This window comes from Macrobrachium rosenbergii, chromosome 19 (assembly GCF_040412425.1).
Source record: "Macrobrachium rosenbergii isolate ZJJX-2024 chromosome 19, ASM4041242v1, whole genome shotgun sequence".
Taxonomy (NCBI): domain Eukaryota; kingdom Metazoa; phylum Arthropoda; class Malacostraca; order Decapoda; family Palaemonidae; genus Macrobrachium; species Macrobrachium rosenbergii.
Window position 1 is genome coordinate 37,980,683 of NC_089759.1, and position 15,974 is coordinate 37,996,656.

At 39.0% G+C, this 15,974-nt stretch overlaps 1 protein-coding gene across 2 annotated transcripts in view; it reads right to left on the reverse strand.

Moving 5' to 3' along the window:
- Positions 1-1,405: 1,405 nt before the first annotated feature.
- The window catches only part of LOC136848864 (probable cytochrome P450 6a13), a 23,823-nt gene continuing 9,254 nt past the window's right edge, over positions 1,406-15,974 (reverse strand). For both annotated transcript variants that reach the window (XM_067121694.1, XM_067121693.1), the window contains exons 2-10: positions 13,331-13,636; positions 13,067-13,228; positions 10,434-10,616; positions 9,381-9,527; positions 8,690-8,879; positions 7,028-7,184; positions 6,114-6,239; positions 5,647-5,837; positions 1,406-4,699 (exon numbers count right to left, since the gene is read on the reverse strand). In XM_067121694.1, coding sequence (XP_066977795.1) covers positions 4,335-4,699; positions 5,647-5,837; positions 6,114-6,239; positions 7,028-7,184; positions 8,690-8,879; positions 9,381-9,527; positions 10,434-10,616; positions 13,067-13,228; positions 13,331-13,633 — 1,824 coding nt within the window. In that variant the 5' untranslated portion in view covers positions 13,634-13,636 and the 3' untranslated portion in view covers positions 1,406-4,334. The remainder of the gene's footprint in view (positions 4,700-5,646; positions 5,838-6,113; positions 6,240-7,027; positions 7,185-8,689; positions 8,880-9,380; positions 9,528-10,433; positions 10,617-13,066; positions 13,229-13,330; positions 13,637-15,974) is intronic.

Genomic DNA, 15,974 nt, shown 5'->3' on the forward strand with positions numbered 1-15,974 from the left:
AACATGTGATGCTGTGGGAGAATTTGCTTTCAGATCCTAAGCCAGGCAGATTAAGAGAGAACACCTGGGACTAAGTCGTAGATGACACCAACCCCAATGTGGGTAACCTCCTGACCCCTGACCGAAGTCATTTAAGGGTCTCACCGAAGGAACAAGAGAGAGAGAGACACTGCTGGACGCGAGCGAGACATCTCCCCTTCCATTCAGAGAGCCATACCCTACCACGTGGTCCTATCATGTAGGGACCTTTAGTCTTCTTACCAGTGAAGCCCTCAGCCCTTCCTCCGCCACCATTTTTCCCTCACTGAAGCCACCTCTTCTACAAGGTAAAGTGATCTGTTGCAAAGGTTCTTCCCGTCAGTCATTGTTTAATTCTCGTACTAAACTTTCTATTTCCATTTCCAAGTGCTAGTATTTCCATATTAACCTTACCTTGTTAGGTCAGTGTTACGTAAATGCCTGTGTTGAAATAATTACATAAAATCGTGTGTTCAAGGCTTCTCGGCACCGTCTGTGCTCACCTTGTCCTATGTATATTTTACTATGTCCTTACTGGCTTTTAATTCGTGAATCTCTCCCTTTACAGAGGTTTTGTTAGCCGTGGAAATCTCTCTTGACTGTGCCTTGTGTCAGCATCACCACACCAACAATATACTTTCAAGTTTGCCCAGTTAGGCTATAATTAACCTCTCAGGCCTTGCATGCCTGATTAGTCCATTTCATCTTCTGATATCTCATTTCATGTTAAATACACGTAACTTTAAACTTATCCTAACGTGTTTACTTACAAATACCTTGTGAGTAGAGCCCTCAGCTCAGATAAATTCCCCCTTTTTCCTTGTTTTTTTTTTCAATTTCCTGAATCAACAGCAGTCAGATTTTATACAAAAATAGAGGTAAGTAACGAAATTTGGAGTCTATAAGTGGCTCATGGTAAGCATTTCTCCATGAAAAATTGTAAATATATATATATATATATATATATATATATATATATATATATATATATGTATATGTATATATATATATATAATATATATATATATATATATATATATATATATATATATATATATATATATATATATATATATTAACTTTATCACACACACAATTGTTCTGTGCATTAGTAGAAGTACTAAAAGGACCTCATTCAAACTGGATGGTATCTAATGGAGTATTTATTCAGAAAAAAGTTACAAGCTTTCTTGGACAAACAGTCCACATTATCAAGTATCCGTACAGTGACCAGACACGTAGTCCAGCTGTATTTACATCTGTGTGCTGGGTACTTTTAATCCTGTAATCGCCTTGCTCATCCTGTGTGACCCCCACCCCCTCGTGACCTTGGCCTTTCTCCTTCCAGGTATCCATTTTCCGTGCGTCCTCTTGCGTTTTTCCTTAGTTTTCTTGCTACTGTGGAGTGTACGATTTTTCTAGAAATGCTGTCTTCAAAGCCGTTTCCAGTGTTCCCTGCCATTGTGTTGTTGGCGCATGTTATGAAGGTGTTCTCCACAACCAGTCTGCCCGTTTTGTTGGCGTCCCTGTACAGAAAACTCTATTTCCCAATCAATTTTACGGTCATTTTCCCAACAGTGTTTGGCAAATGCTGACTTCTGATTATAAAGCCTTATGTTCTGCAGGTGTTGTTTGCTTCGCTCTTTACATGATTTGCCAGTTTCGCCATAGTACCCATCTTCACAGACTCTAGACACTCTGCCATATATACCCCCCTCTAATCTCTTCCCCCTCTACCGACTTTTTGTTTCTAACTATTTTATTCCTAATGGTGTTTTTGTAGCTGCCTATCAATTTGAAATTATCTAGCTTTCTGTTGATGGGTTTAATAGAGTTGTTGTCCGGAACTGTAATTATTTTCTTCCCTACCAAATGTTCCTTTTCTATCCTTTCCCTCTCCCCAAAATAGTTTTTCCTTGCCTTGATGTGTGCCCGCTCCCACCAATACTTAGGGTATCCAAATCTAAAACTCTCCCTCAGGTATTCCAGCTCTTCATCTAAGAATCCGGGGCTGCAAATCCTATAATCCATAATACTGTTTTTGTGTACGAATTCTCTCTTAGTGAATATTCTGCATCTCTCTCTCTCTCTCTCTCTCTCTCTCTCTCTCTCTCTCTCTCTCTCTCTCTCTCTCTGATTGGAATGAATAGAGTATAGGACATAGAAGATAATGAAAAGACCCTTTTGTACATGTTTTTATTATGAAATGAATGCAATTAAAGTCTGATAAAAATGAAACATCGACATTCATATCAAATAAATACACAATCCTTAATCAGTTCCAGAATTACGACTCCCATTGGCAGGAAATTCTACATACAATATAATTTATATTCACAGTTTTGTAAGGAAAAGAAATCGGGCTACTTTGCTCATTGTCATTTGATTGTTGAATTGTGTCTGTTTTAATTAATGTAACTCTTAGGTAATTGTCTTTCTTACAAATGTTGATTGTGCTGAAAGTCAATAAACATCGGGGTCACCATAAAGACCTGAAGAGCAAAGGTCCGTCTTTCTTGAAAGCGGTGTTAACATTTTCATTTGTAGATTCAATAACTGACCTTTGGATGATTCAATGAGAATATCAGAATAGTCAGAAATGAAAGATCTTGGACCTAGAAATTAGCAAGAAAATAGCCATTTCGCGTGTGAATTCTGTCACCGTTTTGCAAAATGAACTCGTGTAACGGTAGATGGGCAGTTCGTTTGAAAATTTCTTCTATGCAGTAAAGTTTCTGAGCACTTTTTTGCGCATGTAGTGGAATAACGTAAACGGTGAATAATGTATCAAGACGATTTCATTTCAGCACTGGAAAAATGGATATTAGGCACGTTTAAAATCAACTGTCCGTTAAAAGTCAGGAAAACCATTTATTCGTATCTTGGCCAAACCAAAATTAGCAAACGCAGCACCGTAAGACCACGACAGCTTTAATCCTTTTGACTATCCCTCCTCTTCAGCAAAAAATTTTCCATTGAGCTGAAAGTATTTGAAGAACACTAGAACAGAGACAAGTGTCTACAGTGGACAAAGTGGAAATGATGACAGCATTCTTCTCACCTTAACGCTTTTTAAAAACTGTCAACTTCCAGGCACGACGTCATCGCAGAGTTACAGTCAGTGAACTCCACGTTTAACCATTACAAAATCTCAGACAAGAAAACACCATATAGCGTAATGCACCAGATATAAATACAATATCGTCAACGTTCAACAATTAAAGATACAACAGGTCACACAACCCACAGCCTCTTTTCTGAGTGATATCACTTAGCTTCAGCGACTCGTCCCTCAAGTCATTCCTGAAAAAAGGTCGTCCCTCAAGTCATTCCAGAATAAAGGTCGTCCCTCAAGTCGTTCCTGAAAAAAGGTCGTCCCTCAAGTCGTTCCTGAAAAAAGGTCGTCCCTCAAGTCGTTCCTGAAAAAAGGTCGTCCCTCAAGTCGTTCCTGAAAAAAGGTCGTCAAAAGGTCGTCCCTCAAGTCATTCCTGAATAAAGTCGTCCCTCAAGTCATTCCTGAATAAAGGTCGTCCCTCAAGTCATCCCTGAAGAAAGGTCGTCCCTCAAGTCATTCCTGAATAAAGGTCGTCCCTCAAGTCATTCCTGAATAAAGGTCGTCCCTCAAGTCATTCCTGAAAAAAGGTCGTCCCCCAAGTCATTCCTGAATAAAGGTCGTCCCTCAAGTCATTCCTGAAAAAAGGTCGTCCCTCAAGTCATTCCTGAATAAAGGTCGTCCCTCAAGTCATTCCTGAATAAAGTCGTCCCTCAAGTCATTCCTGAATAAAGTCGTCCCTCAAGTCATTCCTGAATAAAGGTCGTCCCTCAAGTCATTCCTGAATAAAGGTCGTCCCTCAAATCATTCCTGAAAAAAGGTCGTCCCCCAAGTCATTCCTGAATAAAGGTCGTCCCTCAAGTCATTCCTGAATAAAGGCCGTCCCTCAAGTCATTCATGGAAAAAGGAAGGGTGAGCTAAGGGGGTCATTGTCCCTTTCTGTATGGAAACCAGTCGTTACTGAAATGAGAAACATGAAGAGTAGATATAGAGTTGCTGGCAGTCAGTCACAGTTAGACCTCAGAAACCTAACACATATATCCTCAAAACCGAGTTCTTCAAAGTAGTATATTGTGCTTGACACAAATACAGGACTTGTGGATTATACAATAAAGTAATAAGTTATTAGATTAAATTTAATGACGGTATGAATCACAAAATAAATTATCACACTGGGACTAGTGGCGTGGCATCAATAGTCATTTTTCAATATACGCGACTGTCAAAATCCATAGATTTTTTTCCAAATCCTCAGCGTTATCAACTAGTCTGAAATCACTAACTTAAAAGAGTTCGTTTCCGACGACCTAAAATCTAAAACGTCAGATTCATTAGTATTTCTGGATTTCAAACTAGATACTCCTTTAGAAAGTCCGTGATAATCACTTATTTCATCAGCTAGGCCTACCCCCTCGTGGTTGTTTGGCGGATACAACGCAATTTCTTCTTCTAAAGTTTCCTCGAAACTGCATTCGACGAAGTTGATGTAGACGCCATCTTTTGGCTTGAGTGTCAACACTCTTGGGTTCAGAGGTATTGGATGCATTGATTCCTTCGAGGGAAGGAGTTTCATGGATGTCAGAAGATGCACGAGACCGATTTTCACACTAAGCATGGCAAATCTGAGTCCTGCAAAAAAAAAAAGACAGATTAAGGGGAGATTTCTCCTGAAGTCTGCAAAAAAAAAAAAGACATTAAGGGGAGATTTCTCCTGAAGTCAATTTAATACTATGTATTTGTTCGCTACTTAATAAGATTTCTAAGACATTTTTTCATTAGTCTCAAGTACATCTCATTTATATTCGGTTTTTCGTCCAATGTATCCCCTATGTATTTGCTTTTATGTCTGATATATATATATATATATATATATATATATATATATATATATATATATATATTATATAAATACTTGTGCATATTTTATAAATCTTCTATACACTCATCGTGGTGAAGATTTCTGGAAACCCATTCGAAAAAGACTTGGCATAACAGTTTTATGTTAATTAACTTGTTTGATTCATATGACATCCACATCCTGGAGTCTGATCAAAGTAAGTTTTCCTTCGGAAACATCGGTTGAAAAAGAAAGGACTTTAATATGGTGAGTGAATGCCTTGAAGTTATCCAAAATGCTTGCTCTGAAAAAAGTAAGCTAACTGACTATTCTGTCAAGGAGTCTTATCTGACTTTCCTTGCTTCCAGGTTACGTATTGCCCTGAATCTCATGGCTTTTACGGGTCTATGAGAAAATTTTCTGGGCTAGATACGTAGCTGGGTACCTGTACTGTATTTAGAGCAGGGGTTCCCAAACTGGGGGTCATGAGCCCTTTTCTGGAGGTCATGGAGGGTCTAACAACTATAGGCACTACATTCAGCTTGCCGGAACGGGGCTAAACTTTTTAGAAGGCTTATAAATGTGGGGGTCATGACAGGTTTGATGCTGCTGTAAGGGGTCACGTACTAAAAAAGTTTGGGAAACGGTGATTTAGAGTGTCCCTTAATTTGAATAATGATGGCAAAGAGAATAAATACTGCTTAAACTTCAAACGAAACAATTCATCACCCATGCTCACCTATACAGCTACGAGGGCCATGACCAAAGGGCATGTAGGAGAAAGGAGTTATGGAGTTGCGGGACTTTCCTAAGAATCTTTGGGGCATAAAGTTATCCGGTTGGGGCCAGTGATGCGGGTCACGATGGATACTCCATATGGGAACCAGAACAGGCTGGCCCTTCTTCAGGTGGACGGAGGTGCCTGCTATTCTGTAAAGATGGAGTGATAACGACAATGTTTTTAAAGACGTGAGACATATTTTAGCGCGCGCAAAAGCACACTGCCTCTCGTAAATATGTGCGGATGTAAGCATATACTTCGACACGCATATCATCACACAAATGCACACGTATGTGTTTGCATGTGAGACATCCTGTATTTCAAGGTTCGAGAGAAACTCAGATCGCCCAGATGTGCTTGATAACTGTAGATGAACTGGGGATATAAACTCGTCAACGACAGCAAAGTAAGGGGAGAACGCTTACGTGTAAGGTTTGGTACAGATGCGCTCTATGACGGGGGCTGCGGGGTATAAACGGAGCGATTCGGATATCACTGCGTCCAGGTAAGGCATCTCCATGAGTCTGTCGTGGGGGATCTGAGGGCCGTTCCTGCAACAAGAAAGAATTGAAGGAAGTTGCTTGAAATTTTCATTTACAAATCGGTAGAGAAAACGGTCGTAGGTTACTCAATAAATATTATTTTAGTTGCCAGTTAACAGTTATTTTATCAGTTCTAGTCATTAAATGTTTTTTCGTCATGTGATATTATTTCGTTAATGTCGTTAAATCAAAACTGTAAAAGAAGTGACAATTCACCTCTCTCTCTCTCTCTCTCTCTCTCTCTCTCTCTCTCTCTCTCTCTCTCTCTCTCTCTCTCTCTCTCTCTCTCCACCTACCTCGTTTAGCATTAATGAAAGTCTCTTCACAGACGCAGTACAATCATACTTCACGTTTGTTGCAATACTACGAGATTCATGAATCATTCCCTCCCTGATGTCAGAACGACTATGTCATAAAAATTAAATGGTAACATTACTCTTCACAACTTGTCCTGACCAAGTGATAATGTGAAGGCACGCAAGAAAGGAACAGCGTTTGTATGTATAAGCCAAGTCTCATTCGTGAATAAACAGGAAACATTAGTAAAAATGCCAAGTAAATCGAACGCGTACAGATTTTACTTGGCTTAGAATATCAAGACTTGACAGAATTTTAGGGTATGTCCGATTAGCCGATTCTCTCATAGCCCATTCTAGTGTCAACTTCCACAGTCGCAATGAACGTATCTTCCCCCAGTATTGAGCATCGGACGCCTCATTTTCTTCTGCAGTCATTCCCGTTCATTCGACACCACGCGGACGCGAGCAGACAGTCGTTCAGTGAGGGCGGGAACTTGCCTTCGCATTTCGCCGGCGATTTCCCTCCGCAGCTCCGCCTGCACGTGGGGGTGGTGAGCCAGCAGGTGGAGCGTCAGGGCCAGAGTGTTCGCCGTATTGTCGTACCCAGCCAGAATAAACAAGATGGCCTGAGCAGTTATTGTGTTGTCCGAGAGACCTAATCAGAATAAATATCAAATGCATAATCGATCATACTTAATGTTTGCTAATCTAAATTGCCTCGAGGTTCTCTAATCATATGCAATGCTGTTGGTGTTTCAGTATTCATTCAAAACTGAAAGTCCGCTGTATACAAACAAATGAATTGATAAATAGACTGTGACCTTTACACAATTCAGCTCTTCTAAAGATTGGACTTGACTGAAGTCTGTTCTAGTGCAATATTATTTTATTTTGTATTTTAATGAACACTTATTCTGATGGAAAAGAAAGGCAAATGGCCACTTACTTGGGTGGTAAGTTTCCAAGGGCAGCTAGTGTGCACGAAATAGAACAAAGATTTTAATGGAAAAACGAAAGGAGAGTAAAAACTAAAACCACATGTAAAACTGATAAATCTTTTAAGTAATTATACCTTTGTTTAACCAGACTACTGAGCTGATTAACAGCTCTCCTAGGGCTGGCTCGAAGGATTAGACTTACTTTACGTGGCTAAGAACCAATTGGTTACCTAGCAACGGGACCTGCAGCTTATTGTGGAATCCGAACATCATTATAGCGAGAAATGAATTTCTATCACCAGAAATAAATTCCTCTAATTCTTCATTGGCCGGTCGGAGACTCGAACTCGGGCCTAGCAGAGTACTAGCTGAGAACTGTACCGACTCGTCCAACGAGGAACTAATGATAAGTGCCATACCATAGCTTAGGAATAAAATACTAAAAATGAATGAACAGGATATAAGAATGACCCGAAAATTAAAGGGCGGGGTTATGGAGATTCTCAAACGACCAGAAATGATGAGATAAATATTTCATATTGAGATCAAATGTTCCTGATCTCATCTTCTTCGTCCCATATCTTTCTGGTGCTTTCCCACCCACAGGTCTCTACTTGTCTCCAGATTCCCATCTCCTATTTCTCATCCAAGGAAGTCTAGATCTTCAACTCTCTACTGGTGCCCATAAAAGCCCACCTGTCTAGCATATGTCATTCTCCCCGGGGTGGTCCTTTGGACATGTCCAAGCCATCTCCAGCTCCCCCTCCTTCATTATCTCATCAACGCATGATACTTCTGTAATGTCCTTCTCGGCATCATATCTCATGTATCTTGCCACCTGACCCCTAATATTCTTTTGAGAGATTTATTCTTAAATCGTTTTAATGAAAAAATTTGGTTTTTAATTTTTTTTATCACTTAAGAAGTTCAACATATTTTTTGACGTAATTGAGAGAGCAGTATAGTGACCAATTTCAGAGTGATCTAAGACTGTTGAATTAATGATAACTTCACAGTGACGAATGAAATAACCAAACATTGTAATCGGTAATGATTATAAGGAGATAGAGAGAGAGAGAGAGAGAGAGAGAGAGAGAGAGAGAGAGAGAGAGAGGAGGGGGGGGAGAGAGAGAGAGAGAGAGAGAGAGAGAGAGAGAGAGAGAGAGAGAGAGGGAGGGAGGAGAGAGAGAGAGAGAGAGAGAGCGATAAGCCCAGTACATACCTTCCTTAGTATTCATTTTACTTTCCACGAGCATATCTAGGAAGTCTCCCCTTCGGACGCCCCGTTTTTCACGCATGCGCAGTGTATGCGTAACCACTTGCCTAAAGAAATGGAATTCGGGGCTGGTGAAGTCTATGCCCAGCCTCTGGATCACCTCAGCTATTTTAGGAGCCACCAGTAAAACCAGTATCTGAAGAGACCCAGTCAATAGTTAGAGGGAAATGACGTCTAGTGGGAATATATGTTGAATTTACATTGTACTGTAATTCTCCGTTTTCCATCTGACAAGCACATGCACATATATATATATATATATATATATATATATATATATATATATATATATATATATATATATATATATATATATATATTGTCACAATGTGTACCAAGTACCTGGTTATTACACAACTACTGTAGTCACAAAATCCAAAAATTTACCTCACCTCAGCCAGATACCTGAACTCTCATAGCAATAAAATTACAACTGAGCACTCTAAAATAATGTCTATTTTGTCGAATAAGCCTCTCAGTGACCCCTGCTACCACTTCATGCTTTTGTTCCTTCGTACGTTCCCACACCCCACTGATCCCCCTAAACATCACGAAAACTCCCATGCACGCCCACCCACCCATATTGTGATGGTGGTGGCGGAAGCAGTGGTAAAGCTGTGACGAGGAAAGCACCAACCTTGAGAGCTCTTGCCGGAGAAAGTTGCATGACTCTCGCCGCCATGACGGGGAAGCTCTCAGCCTCTGAAGAGTAGGCGTCACATTCGATCCCGAAGGCGCAACTGGCTATGGAGTCCATAGTGTATCTCCCGCAGAGGGCACGAGCCTGAGCCATGCACAGAATAGTTTGGGATCATTTTATGTGTCACAGAAAGTGTTGAACGAGTGTGGCCAATGTCGGGTTCCCTTGTGTAATGAATTTGTTTCCTAATTTAGGAATAAGGACGGAGCGTCTCTCTTTCAACGACTGCTCAGTACCAAAGAGAAAATGTTTTCTAATCGTCAACGACATTGCCATGAAGAAATTTCTGTGATCTTTTAATATCAGTCAAATCTATTTCATAAAAATATGATTTGTTTACATATGATACCAAAAATATAAATGTTATGGAAAACAAATACTCTAGGACCCGCCATATTTTATCCAGCGTTTTATAAAATTAGAAGAATTTTTTTTTTATTTGTAGACATCTTCATAGCATACTTCGACATGGCGATCTAAGACCAATAATACAAGAATTTAAAAATATAGTAGAAAATAAATGATAAATATTTACATGCAAAGTAAACTAAATATCAGTCAGAATGATACTGATAAAGTCCTACTTTTCTGAAATCTAATAATATGAAAGAAATTTTTAGAAGTATTTAAAACGTACAATTTAACATCAAAAATCTTTTCGCGGTTTTCTATAGTAAATATGGTACTCACTGATTTTTTGTATTTAAATTGAAATTATGAAAATTACTGGTTTAAAAATGAGATAACTTTCTCATCTATCCTTTTAAAGATTTAGAAGCTAGCCTCAGTGGACAATACGCAAAATGTTCGCTTTCAGAGACCAAAAAAAAAAAACATTCAATAGCATTAAATACCAAATGGGCCTGCCAAACTTCTCTCGCGCAGTATTTCAGGATGTGTGCCCCGCCTCACACAGCCCTACAACCGGTTCCGTTCTTTCTCAAGCAAGCCGAAAATGAGGTCTCTGTAAGCACACGGAAACAAACCAACCTCAACACGGCCTCTCTTGGACTCTTCCCTAGCCATCTGCAGGAGGTGAAGAGCCCGGTTATTCATCAGCGGGAAGAGCCTCCGAGTCTTTCCTGAAGTGAAGGCAGGGGACACGATCCCTCTGATGAAGCGCCAGTGCTGCCCTCTGGCGTTGGTTAGCATGTCGTTGGCGATGGGGTTCACCTGAGGGAAGAGCAGAGCGATCGCAGTCCTTTCGTCAACTTGTTTTTGAGCAACGATGAGATTTTTTTTTTTACCAAAATCTTGATTTTGGCTTTTAAGAAGCGCATGCGCCTTCTATTTTATTAGTGGGTGCAGGGAAAAATACTTAATGTTTCTCGTTTAATACTTAATAAAGACTTCACTTGAGAATCGATTTAGTCCTACGGAAAAATGTCCTATTTTAATCAAGGGAAGACCGGTTTTTAAATAGAATAATTTAAAATTCATCCGTTTCGCATATGAGAAACATTTGAATTTTAACGCTGCTGTAAAAACATCGATGAATTATGTCACCTCTGAATTTCAAACCTATAAGCTAATCTGTTTTTGAAGAACGATGTGTGGTACTTGAGTGTGAAATGCTCAGAACTTTGAGTAAAGACTTTGTTTTTCCTATGGAAATGGTTTAAACTAGGTCAGAGTATCACATGACGAATGTAAATCATGGTAACCGCCAGTGCTGTGACACGAGCATTAGAAAGCAAAATGACGATCGATGCCACGTTTGTCCTTTTACTGCTGAGTTGTATCAATCTGAACAAAGCTCTCCCTTACTTCCGTTTTGCTTGGGTACTACCGCCTTTCCTTTCTATCATCCCTTGAAGCCCCTCACGCTGACATTTTATGTCTGTCGTTTCCCTCCTCTATCCCAAAACTTCCGTATGGCCTTACAGTTCCCCACTGTATATATATATATATATATATATATATATATATATATATATATATATATATATATATATATATATATATACATACAGTATATATATATGTGTGTGTATATATATATAGAAATAACCAACACACAATCACGTGTGGAACAGAAATAAATTTCTAACTCACATCGGGATCGAACCCAGGTCTTTCAGTTGAAAGGCAAGGGCGCTGCTCACTAGGCCGTACAAGTCTGAATGAAGTTGGAACCTGAGAGCAACTTGTATGGCCTAGTGGGCAGCGCCCTTGCCTTTCAGTCGAAAGACCTGGGTTCGATCCTGATGTGAGTCAGAAATTTATATATATATATATATATATATATATATATATATATATATATATATATATATATATATATATATATATCTCGAGGGTATGATGCCATACTTTATGCTATAATATTCCAAGCTCTCCAAACGCTCATTTAGTGGCCTTGAAAATCTGATAAGGCATTTTTTCAGTTCTGAAATATGAATGTTTCCTTACTTTAATGTTGCACTTTGAATCCATCTGGCGAAATGATGTTGAATACAAAATCGCCTTCACGAAAAAACGCTGTGTGATAAGATGTAGATAAACGAACTTTGGACGAAGTGCGTCCGAAAAGGACGACGTCGAACACAGCAACAGCACTTCTGTACCCGATATGCAAGACTGTTATCTAGTGTGATAGGGGCGAATATTATTGCTGCGTATCAACGCACAGATACACGCGCTCACTCCCAAGAAATGAATTGGACTTCCACGAAAACGTTGCCAAGGACTTTTCCTTTCCGAATTAAACAACGAATCCGCTTGGAATAAGGCGTAACAAAGAAGGAAGTGAACGACCCGTCTCTTGATAGATGGAAGGTTGTAGGACTTTTGGCAGTAACGGAAGGTGGCAGACAAAGACTGTCAGTCTTTCTATAAACTCCATTCCAAATCCCACTGAACCTTAGATTTTTTTTTCTTTGAGGGAAAAGCCGTTGAAACGGGCCACGCTGCACCTCAGGCTCAGGACCGTAGTACAATTGAAAGTGTATGGGATCAGACTCAGACTGATATTTTGATGTGGAACTCATCTGGCCTCAAAGCACCAGGAAAAAAAAAAGCAAATGGAAGACTGTAAACGGTGGCAAAAATGAAAACTGAAGATAATTTCTTAGAAACAAATACATGACAGAGTTAAAATGAAAGGGGTTCAGGTGTGGAGAGTCCTATGTAAGCATTATACATACATACATTATATACATACATGCGTAGACTTGTGCCTGTGGTTGTTGCTTCGAAGCGTTGAGTCATGAGTCCACCTCATTTGAATGACAATCGTGAGTCTCAAATGTCAAAACAATTCCTTAACGTGATCGGTGTACGGGGTGACCTTGCACCGTTCAATACTTTTTATGCGTAACACCTACAGCACAGGTAGTGATAAGGATAAAACTAGCCGCAAGAACCTTGATATTGTGAGAATGTCCTTAATGCATGTATGTATGAACTGCCTAGTTTTTTATCTAGTTGAAAATATTTGTATATTTTTTTTTATGAATGGAATAATAGGTTTTACACGTGCGTTGAAATTTAGCCCACTGGTAATCGTAAGAATTTCTCCCCTAGTCAGATACTGTATTCGTGCGTGAACTTCTTACATAAACCTTGGAAAATGGTAACATCAGAAAAGCACAATAAAAGAAACTCTCATCAAGTCGCTTTACCTTTCCCAGATCGAAGGTTCTCCTGTCTGCAAAGTGCTCAAAATCCTTGCCCAAGATGCTCTTGATGATCTCAGGGTTGCCCACGAAGAGACCTGGCTGCAAGAAGTCGTAGTAGCCGCAGAAATCACGACCGTTGTAGTTGTAGTACAAATCGTCGAAGAACTACGAAAATAGGAACGCAGGTTAGAGGAAAGAGAGGAAAAGAGACCAAAGTTAGTTTCAGTATAAAAAAAAAAAAAAAAGGGCACAGTCAGTCAAGCCCACCTCCATGAATGGCACTTTGATGCCCAAGCGATGTAATGTGTGGCCCAGGAGCAGCGTTGCCGGAGGGGCCTTCACGCCCCTCGTGGACCAGTATTTGTATTTGGAGTGAAGGTAGTGCAGAAGGAGCGTAGCAGTGCAGGCCAACAGCGTGGCAGTGAGCAGGTAGCCAGACCAAACGCCGACCAGTAGCATCGTACCCATTGTAAGAGCCCGGACTTCCAGGAAGGACGACAGGCCACTTAATGCCCCTTTGCAGAGTGAAGTCGTACCCTTGGTGCCCTTTGACATGGCTGCTTGTTTCATTATCTGCAAATGCATGTTATAATAATTATTCAGAAGGTGAGCCCTATTCGCATGGTACAAGCCCAAAGGGTCTAAAGAATGTGGCGTTCATTAGAAGGAAGTAACAGGAACTAGAGGGAAATGCAGAAGGAGGAGATCACTTATTAAAAAAGAAAAAAAAAATAAATAAATAAATAAATAGATAAAAATGCAAGTAAATTACTAAAATTACTAAACAACTGAAAGAAGGAAACCCAGTATCATTTGTGTGTATATGTCGGTGTGTGTGTGTTTGTATGAGAGAGAGAGAGGGGGAGAGAGCTTCATTTTGCTTACAGAGAAAATGCCATTGTATTTCCCCAAAGCCCACCATTTCGTCCAAATGGTTCATAACAGCGTTTTGAGTCACTAATTCCCTTCAGCTTTGGACAACACTGCAAACGTGTATCCTTATTTATTCTCTTACATTCTCCCGTACTGAAGTTTGGAACGGTCATTTCAGCAATAGAATTCTCCAACGCACCATTTGCGTATGGTTTTATTCTAGAAATAAGTCGTCAAACATCCACAACCACCTATGTTCTTCTTTGAGCTGGACCAGTTTCATGAGATGCTCGTCTGTAAATCTCAGGGTAAAGCAACTCCTCTAACTTGGTGCTGAAACTTACACTAAAGCTTCAACTCGTGGGACAAACAAGTAACTAGCCTTTTGGAACTTCTTTGATTTGAGAGTCAAGTTTAACCCCAAGTGCTGCTCACGGCACAAATATTCGTCAGAAGTTTCGCCAGAGCAGTAAAGTGAACGAGGAACAACGTCTTGTACACCATACTTAAAGTAAAAGCACAGTACTTTAACTAAAATTTAAATTCAAACATATATATAAATGCATATGAAGAACCTAAATCCAGTGATAGAAGGTGTATGTATGTATATATATGTATACTGTATGTATATATATATATATATATATATATATATATATATATATATATATATATATATATTATATGTATATATATATATATATATATATATATATATATATATATATATATTATATATATATATATATATATATATATATATATGTATGGCCGTCGTGTGGTTTAGTGCGCGTCACTGTAGTCCTGAGTTCTTGTCTTCCGTGGTTCGAGCCCACGAGACGACGAACTTATCATCAACTAAAAAAAAATTCTCCTTCGGTAACATATATGAGAAAATATTACTGTATTTCCGAGGAGAGCGAATTGATATTAAAGGACGTTTGTAGCTTAACGCTCGTATATGAATCACGGTGATCTGATAAAGTTCATTCATATATATATATATATATATATATATATATATATATATATATATATATATATATATATATATATATATATATATACATATATATATATATATATATATATATATATATATATATATATATATATATATATATATATATATATAGTGATCAAGTAATCCAAGAAGCATGATACCTTACATGAAAAATCATGTCAAGAATAAATGAATGGGCTATATAGGAAAAACTTCCACATTATTGCCCTTAATCAGGACATTACAGTTCATAACTAAATAAGTGATCCTAGTACGGCATAATCACAAGAGGTCTGCTCTGTTCAGCATAGCAATTTTCTAATCTTCATGCAGGATTTCTCGAGAAGCCAACGCACACAGAACACGGGTTTACTTATACGTCTGGCAGCAATCTCTTGGGAATGCAGCGAAATTCTTGTTGTATCGCACGAATCATTTTTTTGTTGCTATCGTCTTAATGAGTTTCTGGGAGGTGGAGGTGCTTAAAGGGGAGGTAAGGGGGAAATACTTTCTCCAAGAATGTCCAATGAGCCAAATTAAACTACAGAAGGACAAAGAATGCATGAGAAGTGATGAATCGTCCAGCAAACTTCAAAATAAGGGAAACAAAATATTAGCATACTAAATGCAAAGAAAATAGGGTTATTCTTGCAAATAGTGATATGTGGGTCTATTGATATCCGGTCTTTCATCATGCAATGCTCTAAACAGTATCATATAATATTATATGATGATATCGACTCTACCCTACATATTTCGTCGAATACAGGTTCTGTACTTAGAACCTGATGGCTGAAACTTATTCTCCCATTAAATGGCCTGTCACATTAACATGTATAGAGCCACGTGAAAAAGTGACATGTTATGCCATATATGCTGGCATGCGAGTTTTTTTTTTTTTTTAGCGAAAGCATGCTTGCAGCTGACGGGGTTAGACACAAATGCAATAGTGACTTTAGGCAAGAAGTAGTTCTGTGGCATGGCGCGGTCGGTATTACTACGTTCTTGTAGTTCTAAGCATAATCGATGCGAGTT